The sequence below is a fragment of the Arachis hypogaea genome, chromosome 13 (assembly GCF_003086295.3).
Source record: "Arachis hypogaea cultivar Tifrunner chromosome 13, arahy.Tifrunner.gnm2.J5K5, whole genome shotgun sequence".
NCBI lineage: Eukaryota > Viridiplantae > Streptophyta > Magnoliopsida > Fabales > Fabaceae > Arachis > Arachis hypogaea.
In genome coordinates, this window is record NC_092048.1 from 12,437,882 (window position 1) to 12,456,486 (window position 18,605).

Here is an 18,605-nt window from a genome sequence, read left to right on the forward strand (position 1 = left end):
TCTAAAGGTGACACTAAAGGTTTTAATCCGAAGAAATTGTGATCATGACATTAATTGTGAATAGTAAATGTGGTGGTTGTGCTGGTCTGGTCATATGTGTCTGAATAAATTATATGTTGCTACCTTGCCGGGGTTTACCTAGAAATTAATATCACATGGTTCGGCGAGGAGAGAGAGACAAGAAAGAGAGGGGGAAGCAATGCTATATGAGAGACAAGTATCATTTTTTTGTTAGTACTTAACCAATAGTGCAATAATAATTTATATTTATATTTATAAAAATTTTGCATATAAAAAAATATATAATTTATATTTATATTTATTAAAAATTGTATATATAAATTAATATCATTTGTATTTATATTTTTTAAAATTTGTGTATATAAATTAATAAAATTTAGAAAATAACAAAAAATACTAAAAATGGTTGAGTTCCAAAATTTTTTTTAAGAAGTGTTAGAAGAAAAATCTATAAGTGAGACATTACTAGGAAGCTTGAAAAAATGGCTACAATGCAATTTTTGCTTGAGGATGTGAATGTGAAAGAAGAGTTGGTGGTGGTAATAGACAATAAAGATATAATGGGATGAATTAATGGAAAAGATGTGAAATATATGAGGTAGAGGGAGTTTAACAAAGAAAGCAAGTAGGAGTCCTTGGCTTTTGGGTGCAATGAAGCCGTTATGAATGAAATAGGCTATATAGATCAGATATAAAGGAAGAAGGAGGAGATATATATGTGTTTTTTTTTCCAAGTTAGTTTGGGATTAGTATTCAAATTAGTCTTTTAAATTTTTGTAAATTAATTTATTTTTTGTTTTTATATCATTTAATCTATGTTGATATGGATTGTTATTAGATCTTGCCTGATTTATTCCAAAAGTTAGAATCCATAAATAAATCAATGCATAATATCATTTTTATATAGGTCAACCGACACAAAAATGAAAAATGGAGTGGCGACCCATCCGTTTACTAAATCCAAATTTTAAAAAACACATAAAAGATTAAAATTCAAGTCAAATATATGATCCATTACTCCTTTTTATTTTTTTTAATTTTAGTATTATTTAAGTGCTATAAAAAGAGGCTGCAGCAATAACAATAATAAACTATCAGAGTCTAACATTACACCTTCCAGCAATAACAATAATGACAAACACTTCAAAGGTTATTACATGCAAAGGTATTACAATCACTAAGCATCTCCTCTAACACCTTTAATTTTTTCATGTTATTCTTAATAATTAACAAACATGCATTGGATATTGCAGGTGCTGTTTGTTGGGGTGCTGGTGAAGCTGTGAGATTAGAAGAGATACAAGTTGATCCACCAAAAGCAAATGAAGTTCGAGTCAAGATGATTTGTGCTAGCATCTGCCACACTGATATCACCACCATTCAAGGATTATTACCATTTGTATTTTCACTCTTTTCATCAATTCCATGCCTTCATTCTTTATTATTCCTACCTTATTTGTTTAATCTCTATAAATTACTACATCTTAATATATATATTTTGATTTGAATTCATTTGCAGTTTCGTTATCCAATAGCTCTTGGTCACGAAGGAGTTGGGTATGTTCTGTATATGCATCGTCACAATAAAATTACTTATTCTAAAAATTTAGACGGAAAGTGAAAGATAGACACAAAAATAATTATATTTCGAATACATTTTTTTATGTAAAAGTCTCTTTTTTAGATTTATGTAAAATTCGTATAAACTTTTTATTTCTCTTTGGAATTTAACAAGAATCTTAATATGAAGTCATTTTTTAAAAAAAAATTTAAGATGAAAGATACAAATGGTTATAATAAGAAATAATAAGAGATTCTAAAAAAGCCATTAATATATTATTACTGCAGGGTTGTGGAATCAGTTGGAGATGGAGTGACAAATCTAAAAGAAGGGGATATGGTGATTCCAACATACATAGGAGAGTGCCAAGAATGTGAGAATTGCATTTCAGGAAAATCAAACTTGTGCTTAACATATCCTATGAGGATGAGTGCCTTGATGCCAGATAACACTTCAAGATTGTCCTGCAAAGGCAACAGCTTATATTACTGTTTAACTTTCGCCACGTGGTCCGAGTACACGGTTATCGATGTTAACTACCTTATTAAGGTTGATCCAATCATTAATCCAGCTCATGCCAGCTTCATCTCATGTGGATTCTCAACTGGCTATGGAGCTGCATGGAGAGAAGCCAAAGTTGAAAGTGGATCAAGTGTTGTTGTTTTTGGTCTTGGTGCTGTTGGATTAGGGGTATGCATCAAATATTCATAACTAGCAAATTACTTTAATTTCTTTGTCTACTAATAATAAGAGTTTAATTTTAACGCACTGAGTTTTACACTGTCATGCAATTATATCTGTTTTTTTGAATGACCATTTAAGTAGTCAATGTGAAAAAGTAGTTATTATATAAATTTCTTTTAACCGAATGACTCTATGAAATTATGTCGCTACTTAGTTTGATTCTTAGTTATGAGATTTGATTATGATTTTGTTGCGAAGGCTATAAGTGGAGCAAAAATGTTGGGGGCAAGAAAGATAATAGGAATTGACACAAATAACTTGAAGAGAGAAAAAGGAGAAGCATTTGGAATGACTCACTTTATAAATCCAAATGATTCTGATAAATCTCCTTCAACATTGGTGAAAGAATTGAGTGATGGATTTGGTGTGGATTATTCATTTGAGTGCACTGGAGTTGCCCCTTTGCTCACTGAATGCTTAGAAGCCACAAAAATGGTTAGTTACATACTTTCAATTTTTTCAACCACTTCATTTATTTGGTTTTATGAAATTGTAGATACATACATATCAAACTATAGTCTATATATACATTTATATTCTTAATTAATTACTTGTTATGTGTGTATATAGGGAAGTGGCAAGGCAATATCAATTGGAGCAGGAAATGAAGCTACTGTGCCTCTTGGTCAATTTTCACTTCTTTTTGGCAGAACTTTGAAAGGTTCTATTTTTGGAGGGCTTAAAGCCATTTCAGATCTTTCTATTATAGCTGACAAGTGCCTCAAGCAGGTATTCTCATAAGTGTATAATTTTAGATTATTATCTTTCTAACAATTTGAACATGATTATTATAAAATTTTATGGGGATCTATTCATCTATTAGTATAATTGCAATCTATATCCTATGTAATAGTAGATGAATAATAGCCAATGAGTAATAGCTCAAATGGCATAGTCTCCCCATATTCAATTAAGAGATTGCGGGTTCGAGTCTCCTATCTTTGGTAAAAAAAAAAAATAGTAGATGAATAATATATCAGCAAACATTGTTAAACATTTTTTATACATTAAAATATTTTATAATTATGTTCAAGCATGGCTCTTGAGATTCTGACTTAAGAAAGCTATATATGTCTTAACTATTTTACCATATTGCAGGAGTTTCCTCTTGAAGAATTACACACCCATGAGGTCCAATTGGAAGATGTAAACGAAGCATTTGAGTTGTTGAAACAGCCCAACTGTGTGAAAATTGTCATCAAGATGTGATATTATTATTATTATTATTATTATTATTAGAGGTAATTCATCAATAATTGTTGGTTCTAAGTCCTGTGGAGATATAAGATGTTCACACGTGAACGTCACATTGCATAACAAATCAAATACGTTATGCCAGCTTTATTTGTAATTATTGATTATTGATTGATTATTGAAGTTGAACTCGTAACCGTTGAAACTTTGTAGTCCAATTTTCATACAAATAATAAAGAATGAGGAATGCTAGGGGCTAGTAACTTTTGTGATTTGTAGTCATCAAATAACCACCAATGATGGTTTTAATGGTGTGAGATTGGTGTGAGATTTCATCTAATGATTTACTTTTCTTTGCTGGTTATATGCTGGTCAGAATTTAACAAAATTGCTGGTTCCCTAGATTTTTCCATAAAGAATAATGATTGTGTGCAGTTAGTTGATTTTGAAGGGAAATTGTTTTCATTGTTGTTTCACTAATGCAATATGACCATCTAAGGAAAATCAATTACATGATATAAAGTTGACTTAATTATCAATTGATATCCCCAAGATTCAGACTGCGACAAAAAAAAATTTTAAAAGATATTATCAACAAAATAATTTTTGAATAATTTAAAAATATGATAAAAATAATTAATAAATATTATATTTTTTATAAATGACAAATAAATTTTTTTATTTAGCAAACAATTTGTCTTTGAGAATTGAAGAAGCTGAATTGAGAGAAGATTACAATAGATTTTTATTGTAAGAGGAACTTTTTTGGTACCAAAAATCTATAGAGTAGTGTGGGTCAAGTATGGGGATAGAAACACTAAATTTTTTCATCTTCGGACTTTGGTGCGTAGAAACCATAATAGAGTACATGGATTATATGTTAGAGATGGGTCTTGGTCTACTGATCCAGATATTCTCCCAGAAGAAGTCCTCTCGTTTTACAAGAATCTCTTTGGTACAACGGAAGAGGTTGAGGTTGATTGTTTAGGAGATGTTCCGATGCCGACTCTAAGCACCGAGGCTTGTGCTAGGTTAATTGACCCTGTCTCTTTTGCGGAAGTCAAGTCAGCAGTATTCAGTATGAGCCATTTTAAGTCTCCTGGTCCATATGGCTTTCAAGCTTATTTTTTTAAGGGATAAGTACTGTTTTGATCCTTAACGTTGAGGGTCAGAATCGAAACCGTCCTTGATGTAATTTTTGACTTAAAATTGTCCTTAACGTTGCATTTCATTTTAAAATCGTCCTTTCTAATAATTTTTTTTAATTTATTCCTAAACTACCCCTACTTTAATAAAAAGATTATAAAATTTAAAAAAATAAAAGAAAACGCGTTTGGGGGGCGGCCGCGGGGTGGGGGGGGGCTGAAAAGGGTATACGAAGGGGGAGGGGAGGGAAAGGGAGAGGGGGAGGGGGAGGGGGAAGGGGACGGCGGCGGCGGCGAATCTTGGAGCCGTCGTCGCCGTCGCCGTTGGGTATCGCGAGGGAGAGAGGAGATGCGAGTCACTGCCACTGCCTCGCAACATCGCCGCCTCGCCGCCTCATCTGCATTGCTTTCTGCTTCTGCATCTTGCTTCTGCTTTCTTGCTTTCTGTTTTCTTGCTTTCTATTTCTGCTTTTTGGTTTGGTGTTGTTTGGTGTTGTTGCTGTTGTTTGGTATTTTTGGTGTTGGTGGTGGTGGTGTTGGTGATGGTGTTGGTTGTGATGATGGTGCTGGTGTTGGTGCTGGTTGTGGTGGTGGTGTTGGTGTTGGTATTGATGGTGGTTGAGGAGGTAATTGTGCTGGTAGTGGTGAGGGTATTTTTATCCAAAAAAATTAAAAGGATGATTTTAATACGAAAAAAAAAACGTTAAGGATGATTCTAAATCGGAAATTACATTGGGGACGATTTCGATTCTGACCCTCAACGTTAGGGATCAAAACAATACTTATCCCTTTTTTTTTAAAGAATATTGGGAGATAGTAGGCATTGAGATTTGGAATATTGTCCGGAGCGCTTTTTTGGGAGAATACTTAAATCCTAGCATCATGGAAATTCTGATTGTGCTTATTCCTAAAATTGATAACCCTACCTTTATGAAGGATTTCAGGCCTATTAGCTTGTGTAATGTTGTTTATAAAATTATCACAAAAGTATTGGCTAATCGACTTCGGCCTTTTCTTCTAGATATTGTTAGTCCTTTACAAGGAGGTTTTATTCTGGGTCGTGGTGCTCCTGATAATATTATTGTGGCGCAAGAAATTCTGAATTTCATGAAGCACACAAAATTCAAGAAAGGTACTCTTGCTTTTAAAAAATTGATCTTGAAAAATCTTATGATAGGGTGGATTGGAGGTTTTTGGAGAGTACTCTCATTGCTTTTGGTTTTTCTATCATCACTGTTAATTTGATTATGAATTGTGTTCGTGAATCATCTCTTTCTATTATGTGGAATGGGAATAGATTGGATAGTTTTGCTCCTAGAAGGGGGCTTAAACAGGGCGATCCAATGTCTCTTTACTTATTTGTGCTTTGTATGGAAAGACTTGCTTGCTATATATCTCATATGGTGGTCGAGGGTATGTGGAAACCAGTTTCTGTCACTAGTGGTGGCCCAAAATTTTCTCATTTGATGTTTGCAGGTGATCTCTTACTTTTCTGTCAGGTTACAAAGAGTCAGGTCCAAATGGTCATGCATTCTCTTAACATTTTTTGCAAAGCATCTGGCATGAAAGTGAATCTTCAATACGTTTTGCTTTGGACTTAGGAAGATATCTTGGAGTTAACCTTAATCATTCTCGTACCAGTAGGGCTTCTTTTCATTCGGTGATTGAAAAGGTGAGGGGAAGATTAGCTAACTGGAAATGAAGGCTTCTAAATAAAGCAGAGAGACTTTGCCTGATCAATTCTGTTGCAACATCCATTCCTGTCTATCATATGCAGGTATCTTTTTTTTCAAATTGGGTTTGCGATAAATTGTCTTTTATGATGAGACAGTTCCTTTGGAAGGGTCAAGTTGATGGTAGAGGTCTTTCTCTTGTTAATTGGAGGACCGTGATCACTCCAAAGAATTTTGGTGGCCTAGGTGTTAGAGATCCTGCGTGTGTTAATATATCTTTACTTGGTAAATTAGTTTGGCAACTTTTTCATTGTCAGGACAAGCCTTGGGTTGCTCTATTGAGGGCGAAGTACCTGAGGAATGAGGGAGTTTTAGATTACCCTGCCCCTTGCAACGCTTCTTATGTATGGAAGAGTATCTCAAAGGCTTTTGGTGCTCTTAAGGATGCATTCTCTTGGTGCGTTGGGTCACTTGATCAATCTTTTTTGTTTGACAATTGGAGTATTGAGGGCCCAATTGCTCAAGATGTCTCTTTTGTACATATATCTGACTCTGATTTAACTATTAGAGACGTTTGGAAAGATGGTCAATGGAATCTTCATGATATTTTCTCTATCATTCCAGAAGATGTCAAACGGCGTTTGAATGCTTATAATCCGGATTTGAATGTTGGAGAGAGTTCGGGTTGGTCGTGGGATGTGGCATCTTCGAGACTCTACTCAGTTAGGAGTGGGTACAGTTGGCTAGCCAAAAGAAAGTTTGACTGGAATGAGCATGATAATTGGTTGTGGGTATGGCGACTGCATATTCCTGAGAAGTACAAGTTCTTGATTTGGCTCAGTCTTCATAATGCTATTCCTACGGCAGAGTTTCGTTTGGGTTGTGGCTTAGCTTTATCTAACACCTGTCATCGGTGTCAGAATGGTTCTGAATCCATTCTTCATTGTCTTCGGGAGTACCCTAGTGCCAAGGAGGTCTAGAACTTTTTAGGCTTGTATTCAGATAACTCGGATTTACGTGATTGGCTCTACAGAGGTGCAAGGAGTGGAGATGTTTTTCTTTTCTTTTCGACCATCTGGTGGATTTGGAGAAGCAGGAATCATGACTTATTTAATATAGATTATTCTTGGAGTGCTAGTAAAGTGGTGAGTTTGATTCGTAGTTCAGTAAGGGAGTTTCACACTATTTTTGCTATGCATCAATCTTTGTCTCCTCATTCGCTTTGTTTGCATTGGTTCCACCTCCAGCTCATTTTGTTAAATTGAATTGTGATGCTAGTTGTTTTGCTCCTTTTGGCTATGCTGGTTTTGGTTGTATCATTCGCAATCCTGATGGATGTTGGTTGAAAGGTTGCACTGGAAAAGTTGAAGTGTGCAGTGTTCTTTTTGTTGAATTGTATGCAATTTGGAGATGTTTACTTCTTGCTTGGGAGAGTGAATTTCGTGAGGTTATTTATGAAACAGACTGTTTATAGAAGCTCTTTTTTTGGTAAACCAAAGAATGCTTGGTAAAGATATTCCGGAATGGAATTTGGCAAAGCATATACAGGAGGTTATGAATTGGAATTGGAGAGTTTCTATTCTTTTAATTCAGAGGAATGCAAATAGTATTGCAGATTGTATGGCTAAAGCAGCTGCTTCTGGCGCGGACATTCACTCGAATTGGAGCCAACCATGGAGTAAGTTTCAACATTTAATAGATTTAGATATGAACCTAGCTAATTAATTTGGTTTTGCCTCTTTTTTTTTCTTTCTTTTCTATTTAGTCACAAAAAAAAAAAAACAGCTTATCTATTTGATTCGATTTTTGAGGTAACATTTGAATAAATATTTAGAAGATGTACAAAATAATTCAGATAAAAATTGATCTTTATTTTTCTCTTTATTTTTTAAAATAATATGGTCATTCACAATAAAATATTTTTTTTTTTAAAAATTCACTTGACGAAAATTTGTTTTATGATGAATATGATATCATCACTTTGCAATAAACTGGGGAAGATTTGTTATCTGTAGATGAGAATAGAGAAGGTCATGCTGCAGCTTTCGGTGATGATATTGGCCTTGCCACTGAGTTGAAGTGTGGAATTCATGTGATAAGAAAAATATATATAGGGAGCTTTTGTATTGATATTCCACCAAGATTTTTTTGCCATGTTTCAGAGGTTCTTCTGAATTTGTGGAGATCCTAATTTCTTGTTTTCCCCATTTTTGTCATCGTGTATTTGTCGCAAGCTCATGATATTATACCAAGTGATAAAAATATGAAAAAGTAGATATATAAAACTTTATCTTTTTGCTGTTAGCTTATCCACATGTTTGTGACCTTTTAAAAAACAAATTTACCTTACCAACACATTTAAATAATTAAAATTTAACCAAACTAAATGATTGAATGAATTATAAGTTTTAATTTCTGAAAATTTTAAAACAATACAGAAGCTTACTTGCTCCTCTTCTCATTTCATGATATTCCAGATTACAGCTTCAAGTTTTAATTAAAATGGCTACCACTTCACAAGTTATTACCTGCAAAGGTATATATCATCAATCAAACATTATTATTATATCATGTTGTATTAAATTTTAGTTATAGTATGTATATGTGTTGGTTTGGATATTGCAGGAGTAGTGTGCTGGGGAGGTGGAGAGGCTGTAAGATTAGAAGAGATTGAAGTTGATCCACCAAAATCAACTGAAATTCGAGTTAAGATGCTTTGTTCCAGCATCTGCCACACTGATATCAAAAGAATTAGAGGATCCCCAGTAGTTAATGCTCTTTCTTAATCCCATGTTTTTCAGTCTCTAAGTCTGTTTTCTTAATTATCTTTCTTTATTTGTATTCTGTTTCTGCCAATTTTAATTTGCAGGTGAAGTATCCTCTTGCTGTTGGACATGAAGGAGTCGGGTAATTAATTTCTCCAAATCTGTGGTTCTTAGATCTAAATTTATTGTGTCTATTAGAGTCTGAATATGTGTACTATAGATATCATTTGATAGTTAACCACATGAAGTGCAGTGTTGTAGAGAGTGTTGGAGAGGAAGTGAAAAATCTAAAAGAAGGGGATATGGTGATTCCAACGTTCATAGGAGAGTGCAAACAATGTGAGATTTGCATTTCAGGAAAATCCAATTTGTGCATGACAAACCCTTTAATGCTGAATGGATTGATGAGAGACAACACTTCAAGGTTGTCCTGCAAAGGCAAAAGGCTTCACCATATTTTCAGTTGTGCCACTTGGTCAGAGTACATGGTTGTTGATGCCAACTATGCTTTTAAAGTTGATCCAAGCATTGACCTAGCACATGCCAGTTTCATCTCATGTGGCTTTTCAACTGGTTATGGTGCTGCTTGGAAGGAAGCTAAGGTTGAAAGTGGATCAAGTGTTGCTGTTTTTGGTCTTGGCGCTGTTGGATTGGGGGTATGCATCAAATACACTTTTGCATTACATCTGCACTTTATATTCATATAGTATAAGGTGTAGTTTTGTTGCAAAAGAGGCTTTTTTCTTGTATTGTTGGGCAATTTCAATGCATTAAATTGAACATTTTAAAATTTACTATGTAAAGTTCAGAGGGCAAAGTGTTAAAGTACATTTGACCTTGTATTACAGGCCATCAGCGGAGCAAAAATGATGGGAGCAACTAAGATAATAGGGATTGACAAAAATGATATGAAAAGAGAAAAAGGAGAAATTTTTGGAATGACTCACTTTATAAATCCTAGTGATTCTGATATGCCTCCATCAGAATTGGTGAAAGAATTGAGTGATGGAAGAATGGGTGTGGATTATTCTTTTGAGTGCACTGGAATCAGCCATTTGATTATTGAGTCCCTACAAGCCACAAAAGTGGTGAGTTGAGTTCAGCCATTTGATTTTTCTTTCCTTATTTAATCATTACATGATCACAGCAATAATGTGTACAAAATTATTCCTAATCTAAGAACATTATTGTGTGTTCCTAATTTTTAACTTGTGTATGTATAGGGAACAGGTAAAACAATTGTAATTGGTGCACCAACTGAACCAATTGAGCCATTTGGTTTTGCTTCAATCCTTAAAGGCAAGACTTTGAAAGGTTCTATCTTTGGAGGGTTAAAAGCAAATTCAGACCTTTCCATTATAGCTGACAAATGCCACAAAAGGGTATTCTAATTTCTCAACACATCTAACTTTATAGCATATAGTATGTATGCTTAAAAAAAAAAGGTATATAGTATGTACTTGTATTTGATGCATATGTTTTTGTGCTGGTATAAGTATCTCATAATTATTACTTCACAGGAATTTCCTCTTGAAGAATTATACACTCATGAGGTTCAATTGGCAGATATAAATCAAGCATTTGAGCTTTTGAAACAGCCCAATTGTGTGAAAGTTGTCATCAAGATATGAGAGTTATTATTGTTCTAAGTAACTTATAATAATTCAGTCAAAGTTATAAAACCAATTCTTTCTGTATTTTTGCTTTTCTCTCTTTGTTAACATGATGAAAAAGAATTATATAATTTATATTTGAGTGCATAGGAATCAATGTCCAATATATATATATATATATATATATATATATATATATATATATATATATATATATATATTTTCTAAAAAATTTTATATTGTAAGCAAATTTTACATATCCTTTTATAAGACTATAAGAGCGTCAAATTGGATTATTACTTATTAGTCATATCGTGTTAATGTCCATCTAAAACGAATCTAAAATGTTAGTCTACCTTGTTTTATGATAAATCAGTAGAAACCTTTTTTTTATAACTAGTAAAATTAATTAAAATTAATCTAATAAAAAATAATAAATAAAAATCTAACTATAATTCAAATACAAATAAAAGTTATTCATATTACAGCAAATTTTTTCATAATATTCTTTTAAATTTTTTACCATAATATCTATTCTCAAATTAATGCAAAGGATAAACAATATCAATTTTAATTTAATTTTTAAATAACAGATAATTTTAAAATAATAACAATATTTACAACAGAATATAATACAAAAATAAAAACATAATTTCTGATTAAAAAAATAAGAAGCAATAAGCTATGGTGTATATATATATATATATATATATATATATATATATATATATATATATATATAAAATAAATAATAGAAAATAGAAAACATAAATAAAAATAGCAAAAAAAATGAAAAAAATTTAAAAATCCTAATTTTTAAATCTTATATATATGTATAGCATTCACCTTTTTTTTGTAAAATAAAAGTTTTTGGTTCAAAAAGTTCGTTCACCGTCTTGTCAAAATAGGTAGATTTTATTGTACTGATTTAATGGATTTATCTAGATTGACTAACTTAAAATGTTAGTCCAACCCAATTTTTATTTTTAAAAACTTGATAAGTCGATCCATTTTAATGTTTTTTTAATGAGAAAAGGAAAGAACCTATTTTATAATTAATGATATTATTTATGCTATATCTATATTAACTCTAAAAGGACAGGTAATTTTTGTTCAATGTAAATTATTCAAAATATTTTTATTATTTATTTTTAGTTTTAATTATATGAAGTTCTATTTCACTTAGAATTATATATATATAATGCAAATTATTTTCATCCAATTGTTTTTTATTTCATTATTTTCGCAGTTCAACTCAGTCGGTTGGGCTATCCCTATAAGCATTAGGCAATGGTGTTGACCTTTATAAATAAGCGACTAAAGTCTCAAATTAGCCCATGAAAAATTTTAAATTAGAAACTTTAATTTTTAATAAATTTTTATTATTTTAAAGGTTATCGAGATAAATTGTTCTTTTTATAAAGAGGTCTGATTTGTTCTTTTCTTATAAAATACTAATACGTACATATTTTCATTTATAATAACTATTGATAGTTGGATTTTAATGTGAACATGTAGTGGCATGGTTGGTTTGATACAATATATAATTATATATAAAGGAAAACGTGTACGTTTTATGTTTGGTGTCACATACATTATCCTTCTCTAGTTCCTCAAATTTATACATGTATAAGTGGATAAATCAAATTATGTGAATAAGGTTCAGTAAAATAGTAATATCCGGCGCCAATGAGTAATAGCTCAAATGTCATAATCTTTCTATACTCAATTAAGAGGTTGAGGGTTCAAGTCTCCTATCTTTAATAAAAAAAAAAATAGTAATATCCGGCAAAAAGGCAAATAAGTTTTAGATTAGATTGAAATATCTCTCTCATAATATTTTTTAATGCATCGGTGATGCTAAAGTTTTAACCCATTACTCAGTACTCTACTCATGTCCTAATCAGTAACTCATTAAGCAGACACTAAAATATTGATAGGGGAATTAAAAGATATCAAGTTAAAAGGTCAAAGTCAGCACCTCAAGTTTCTCATGAACTATGACACGTAGTTGCAGCATGTGATAAATTCCAACAATCAAATATGTTAACTAAAATTTTTTAATCAGTTACATTATTATTCTGTCCCAATGAATATATAACATTTTTAATTCCAATTATTTTATGTTTAGGATTTGAATTCAAAATTAAGGATTATGAATTTGTATCAACTACTTCAATCAACTATTTATTAGTTCACATCTACTTCAATAATTTATCTTTTCTTATTAAATACCATAAAGTACTAATTTTCTTGCCTATAAAAGGGAATACAGAACAAAGCACTCTACAACAGCACCTCCTTTTTTCTTTTCAGTTACTTCAAAGTCCAAATTATAACTTCGACCTTCAAGTAGGAATTGAATTATTGCACTTACAATATGACAAGCACTTCTCAAGTTATTACATGCAAAGGTATGAAATAATTAACCATTTAAGCATATGCACATTACATTGCATTTTCATGCAACTTTGTTCATATTAGATATGATTAAATACATAAGAATATATCATGGTATGGAAATTTCAGCTGCAGTATGTTGGAAGGTTGGAGAGGGTGTGAAGATTGAAGAGATTCAAGTTGATCCACCAAAAGCAACTGAAGTTCGACTTAAGATGCTTTGTTCTAGCATCTGCCACACTGATATTTCAAGCATTCAAGGAACTCCTATGGTTAATACTCTTTTTAATACTGTTTTTGTTTTCTTCTCTATGGAACTAACTTTTATGTTTTTCCTCATCTTTCTTCCACTAATGGTACTTTAATGCTAACAAATTTGCAGTTTAATTTTTATCCTCTAGCACTTGGACACGAAGGAGTTGGGTAAGGAATATACACTCTAGACTGTATTTGGTAATTGTCTCATCAAAGAAATACAGAGACTCAAACATAAATCTATATAGAGAAGATTAGTTTTTCATCATCAAATTAAAGAGAACGAGTGTTGGTTATTAAGAAAATACTGATATATCAAAATATTATTTTGACCATGTATATGTATACAAAAAATTCATTACTCTATAAATATATATGGTATCTTAAATATATGATAACTGATTTAGTGTCTTATTATTTTTGTGTACAAGTCACATTTTTTTATAATATTTACTATAAAAAGTGTAGACGTAATTGGATTCATATAGAAATAGGTAAAACTTCATCTAATTTTTTTTTATCTAATTCTATTTCTTATGACAAAATTTATCCAACTTTCTTGCTACTAAAAATACTAAGGACATTAAGTGTAGTATGTCTATATTTTCATTCAGGATACTCTTGTTGAATTGAAAATAAATACTTCCTTTCACAAATATGCAAAATTACCTTATACCTTTCAATTCCTTTCCATAAATATCTCATGAACTTAAATCATGCTAAAGGAACTTGTTGGGAGATTCTTTGAATGATCCATGCATAATGAAAAGCATCAATAACTGCAGGGTTGTAGAAAGTGTTGGGGATGAAGTAAAGAGTTTGAAAGGAGGTGATATGGTGATTCCAATATTTGTAGGAGAGTGCAAAGAATGTGAGAATTGCATTTCAGGAAAATCAAATTTGTGCATGACATATCCTTTGAGCCTAACTGGCTTGATGCCAGATAACACTTCAAGGATGTCCTGCAGAGGCCAGAGGCTATACCACCCTTCGAGCTGTGCCACGTGGTCCGAGTACACGGTTATCGATGTTAACTACCTTGTTAAGGTTGATCCAAGCATTAATCCCGCTCATGCCAGTTTCATATCATGTGGGTTCTCAACTGGCTATGGAGCTGCATGGAAGGAAGCCAAGGTTGAAAGTGGATCAAGTGTTGCTGTCTTTGGTCTTGGTGCTGTTGGATTAGGGGTATGATTATCTTTGTAATTGGTATATGATTATAGTTTTTAGCCTTCAGTTTTTATTAATAATGAATTTCCTTGTAATGCAGGCTATAAGTGCAGCAAAAATGTTGGGGGCAACTAAGATAATAGGGATTGACATAAATGATATGAAGAGAGAAAAAGGTGAAGCTTTTGGAATGACTCACTTTATAAATTCAAGTAATTCTGATAAATCTCCTTCAGAATTGGTTAAAGAATTGAGTGATGGACTTGGTGTGGATTTTTCATTTGAGTGCACTGGAGTTGGCCCTTTGCTTACTGAATCATTAGAAGCTACAAAAGTGGTTAGTTTCATTTTTCAAGAAGTTCATCCTTATAAAATTGAATTAAATCTATTATATAGTCCTTGAAAAATTGCAAGTGAATCTAATTAAGTAATTATAACTTTCTCATGTATAGGGATCAGGTAAAACAATAACACTTGGTGTAGGAACTGAACCTTTTGTATCATTTGGTCTGTTTTCTATTCTTTTTGGAAGAACTTTGAAAGGATCAATATTTGGTGGGTTAAAATCCATATCAGACCTACCCATCATAGCTGACAAATGCATTAAACAGGTATATTCTCAGTCCACATACATAACAGATTAGTTATATCTTGCACATGTTTTATTAATAGTAATGTTAATGTCTCAAAATTATGATGAATGGGTCATTTATTGCCATTTTTCAGGAATTCCCTCTTCAAGAACTATTCACCCACGAGGTTCAATTAACAGATATAGAACAAGCATTTGAGCTGTTGAAACAACCCACTTGTGTGAAAGTTGTCATCAAGATATGATATTTTTCTAACAACCGAATCCAAAAGAGATAGAGCAAGTCCTCAATAATGGTTGGTGGTAATGATTCAATTCGTACACAACTCCACATGATTTCAGAGGAAGATAACATATTCTCCAAAAGCTGTTTTATATATATCAACTTTGAAAATTGATGGAAACTAAATGTATCTCTTAAAAAAAAAAATTAACAATAATTAATTTGTTGTACCTATGAACTGTGTATTGTTGCATTCAAATATATTATATAAACAATCTTTCTGTGTATTGTTGATTTGTTGCATCCAAATATATTGCAGAAACAATCCTTGATATTTTTACATTATTATGAACATATTTTATTTATTTTTATATGAATATTCTTTAATAATTATTAAAAATATATAAATTTATTTTAAAATTTCGTATATAATTAATAAAAACAACCATGTTACCATATAAATAGGGGTATTATGAATTGAATAAGACAAATACCTATATTAGTATTATTATTAAATTATATGACATAATTAGAATATAATAAAAGAAAATATATAAGAAAATAATATTGAAAAAGCCATGTGTATGCTTTTTATATATGTATGGCTATAGTAATAAAAAATATAAAATTTAAAAGTATAAAAAAAGAAACATAATAAGAGAATATAGTTCAAATATAAATTTAAATATAAATTAAAAGGGAGAACTAATATCATTTTATAATTTGAAACAACAAAATATTAGTTGACAAAACCAAATTAATATGTGCAAATGAAAAATGAGAAAGAAAAAACAATTTTGAGAAATTACAAAAAAAAAAAATAATTTGGAGAAATTAAACACAAACTGAAACTTGTATGTAAGATGATTTGTAAATAGATTAAATAGTATAATAATAAAAGTCTTATACTTTAAATTTGGCCGTTACAGTCTGGTCCATTTCGTATTATTCGATAACAGCCACCTATTACTCAGAGAACAATTCTTAATCCATTAGCTATAACTCAGCTAATAAAACCTATACCTTAGCCCAAATTTACCCATTGATTTATTATTTATAACTCAATCCAAATTTACCTCTTGATCCGTTAGCTATAGTTTGACCTAATTATACCTATAAATTAGAATCTAAGTGAGATAATAAAGGTGACTTATATTCAATAATTAGAGAGAATTTCGGTTATAATAGAATCATTTGAATATGTTTAGGAGCAGTTACTACAAAATCAGGCTGACATCCTTAACAGCTCCATAATACTAGGCTTGCTGAGTAACCACCTATAACACAACATCTCTATAAATACAAAATCCTAACTACTTGAAAGGTACGCTATTCACTCTGAATAATATATACCTCATCTTATACTTTTTCAGTTTTTCTTACTTGAGCGTTGGAGTCTTTTTGCAGGTCCCAACCTCTTTCGGTGTTCCTCGACGACTGAAGTATAGCTCGACGTCTGTGCTCTTAGGACAGAAAATTCCATATAAATGAAAGAAGGAGTTATACCTCGGCACTAAAAAGAGTTATACATCAGCTCAAATTACTGTGTAGAACTTTTGGCGCCCACCGTGGAGCTGAGTTTACTTAACTCAACTACCATTTTTCTACCCGATTATTTACCCTATTTTACAGGTTATAATAAATGGCTCATGAGCAGACTCCACCTCTTCCTCCACCAACTAAAGCCGAGTTATTAACTAAGAATTCTGTGCTCAAGACCGAGGTACAGAGGTTAACTGAGTTGTTAACACAACAGTAAAAGAACCTGAATAGCAAGAAAGATCGCAAGAATGCTCATAATGATGACGAGCATGTGTTAGGAACTCATACTCTGGTAGAATTGACACATTCAAAGGCGCTGAAAAGATGTATAAACCCTTTTTTCGAGGAAATCATGAAATTCTAGATGCCGAAGAACTTCACCCTAGCTACCAACCACTCTAAAGTCATACGAGGGGATTGGAGACCCGAACATACATGTCACTAAGTTCCACTCAATGATGTTTTTTATTAACGGTGCTTCTGACCTAATATTATGTCATTCTTTCCTCACTTTTTTAGATGGTGCTACTTTATTCTGATTTTCATCTTTACCCTGCAGGTTCTATCTCTACTTTTCAGGAATTGACTGACCTCTTTACTAACAATTTTGCAGCATACAAGATCTATGTTCATGATTCTGACTACCTTAGCACAATCAAACAAGGTCAACACGAAAGTCTCCATGACTACATGATAAGGTTCAATAAGATAGCAATGGAGACACCTCACTCTTGACGTCCACCTCCATGCTCTTAAGAGTGGTCTTCACCCTAACAAGTGCCACAAGACTATTACTGTCGCCAAGCCAAAGACTTTAGCAGAATTCTGAAAAAAAAAAAAAAACAGTTGGACAGATGAAAATAGAAATACTTAGACAAGCTTGGCGGATCAATAAACTAACTCAATCAAAAGAAGACTACCAAAAGGACCTTTTTGAATCAACAAATTGATCGGTAAGGGACTTATACTCTTCAAGCACTACTAGAAAAAGAACTATGACTCAAAGATGTACTCTTTTTCTCACTCACAATATTTTTTCTACATCAAATTTTACTTGGAGGGGTTTTAATGAGGCACTTCATCCTATACCTTCTATGTTAAAAGAGTAATCCTCAATAAATAGTATATTATTTTAACTTCATCATTCTTTATTTTTATTTATGCATTTAGTTCGGCTACTGTTTTTCCTACGCTTTACACAAATTATGGCAAACCAATATTAAAGTCGGCATACAAAAACAAACCGACAGTTATAAGTCAGAATCAATCCAACAAACTGATAACTATATTTTGGAACCAATCCAACAAACCGGCAACCATAAGTCGGAATCAATGTAACAAATCAGCAACTATAAGTCGAAACAATCCAAACAAATCGACTCCTATAAGTCGGAATCACTTCAAACAAACTAATAATTATAAGTTTGAATCAGTCAAAGCAAACCGAAACCTATAAATTGGCGTCAGTCCAACAAACAATCACTTATAAGTTCGTTAAAAAATATGAAATAAGCAACACATTTCCCAATGACAAGCTTATCCAATTTTATTTTTAAGATTATCAAGTTGATCTTGGGGGCTAATCTTCATATTTCCGAATTATAACACAACCGCATCTCTTCTGTATCCTGTCGAGTTTATAACTCAATTTTCATAAAAGCTTAACCTGCTTCTATTAAAAATAAATAGATCAAGTTTAAGGGCTGT

General features: G+C 31.9%; 3 protein-coding genes across 9 annotated transcripts; all 3 read left to right on the forward strand.

The window, feature by feature from the left end:
* The first annotated feature begins 505 nt into the window (after nucleotides 1-505).
* On the forward strand, nucleotides 506-3,783 carry LOC112737263 (CYP enzymes assisting alcohol dehydrogenase). The gene is made up of 7 exons (XM_025787071.3): nucleotides 506-1,186; nucleotides 1,275-1,420; nucleotides 1,541-1,578; nucleotides 1,870-2,272; nucleotides 2,525-2,761; nucleotides 2,897-3,055; nucleotides 3,425-3,783. Exons 1-7 carry the CDS (start codon nucleotides 1,153-1,155, stop codon nucleotides 3,533-3,535), a joined length of 1,128 nt encoding a protein of 375 aa, XP_025642856.1. The 5' UTR covers nucleotides 506-1,152; the 3' UTR covers nucleotides 3,536-3,783.
* A 4,407-nt stretch (nucleotides 3,784-8,190) lies between these two features.
* On the forward strand, nucleotides 8,191-10,863 carry LOC112737264 (CYP enzymes assisting alcohol dehydrogenase). Of its 7 annotated transcripts, none has more exons than XR_003168923.3 (8): nucleotides 8,191-8,502; nucleotides 8,816-8,874; nucleotides 8,964-9,106; nucleotides 9,208-9,245; nucleotides 9,357-9,759; nucleotides 9,952-10,191; nucleotides 10,327-10,548; nucleotides 10,624-10,863. XR_003168923.3 is itself a non-coding variant. In XM_025787072.2 (8 exons), exons 1-8 carry the CDS (start codon nucleotides 8,492-8,494, stop codon nucleotides 10,732-10,734), a joined length of 1,164 nt encoding a protein of 387 aa, XP_025642857.1. In that variant the 5' UTR covers nucleotides 8,191-8,491; the 3' UTR covers nucleotides 10,735-10,863. The 7 variants fall into 7 exon arrangements, 5 of the variants coding, with proteins under 5 accessions (XP_025642857.1, XP_072067356.1, XP_025642859.1 ...); XM_025787072.2 differs by having other exon boundaries at nucleotides 10,327-10,485; XM_072211255.1 differs by having other exon boundaries at nucleotides 8,191-8,417; nucleotides 10,327-10,485.
* A 2,102-nt stretch (nucleotides 10,864-12,965) lies between these two features.
* On the forward strand, nucleotides 12,966-15,704 carry LOC112737265 (8-hydroxygeraniol oxidoreductase). The gene is made up of 7 exons (XM_025787077.3): nucleotides 12,966-13,130; nucleotides 13,246-13,388; nucleotides 13,499-13,539; nucleotides 14,157-14,559; nucleotides 14,642-14,878; nucleotides 14,994-15,152; nucleotides 15,268-15,704. The coding sequence occupies exons 1-7, from the start codon at nucleotides 13,097-13,099 to the stop codon at nucleotides 15,376-15,378; spliced, it is 1,128 nt and encodes a 375-aa protein (XP_025642862.1). The 5' UTR covers nucleotides 12,966-13,096; the 3' UTR covers nucleotides 15,379-15,704.
* The last annotated feature ends 2,901 nt before the right edge of the window (nucleotides 15,705-18,605 follow it).

Excerpts from the sequence above, each read along its gene's own strand:
- LOC112737264 (XM_025787072.2), top strand. Across the intron at positions 9,107-9,207 it reads GAATTAGAGGATCCCCAGTA|GTGAAGTATCCTCTTGCTGT; the intron begins GTTAATGCTCTT and ends TTTAATTTGCAG. Across the intron at positions 10,192-10,326 it reads CCCTACAAGCCACAAAAGTG|GGAACAGGTAAAACAATTGT; the intron begins GTGAGTTGAGTT and ends GTGTATGTATAG.
- LOC112737263 (XM_025787071.3), top strand. The coding sequence starts at position 1,153 with ATGACAAACACTTCAAAGGTTATTACATGCAAAG. Across the intron at positions 2,273-2,524 it reads TTGGTGCTGTTGGATTAGGG|GCTATAAGTGGAGCAAAAAT; the intron begins GTATGCATCAAA and ends TTTGTTGCGAAG. Across the intron at positions 3,056-3,424 it reads CTGACAAGTGCCTCAAGCAG|GAGTTTCCTCTTGAAGAATT; the intron begins GTATTCTCATAA and ends ACCATATTGCAG.
- LOC112737265 (XM_025787077.3), top strand. The coding sequence starts at position 13,097 with ATGACAAGCACTTCTCAAGTTATTACATGCAAAG. Across the intron at positions 13,131-13,245 it reads TCAAGTTATTACATGCAAAG|CTGCAGTATGTTGGAAGGTT; the intron begins GTATGAAATAAT and ends TGGAAATTTCAG. Across the intron at positions 14,560-14,641 it reads TTGGTGCTGTTGGATTAGGG|GCTATAAGTGCAGCAAAAAT; the intron begins GTATGATTATCT and ends CTTGTAATGCAG.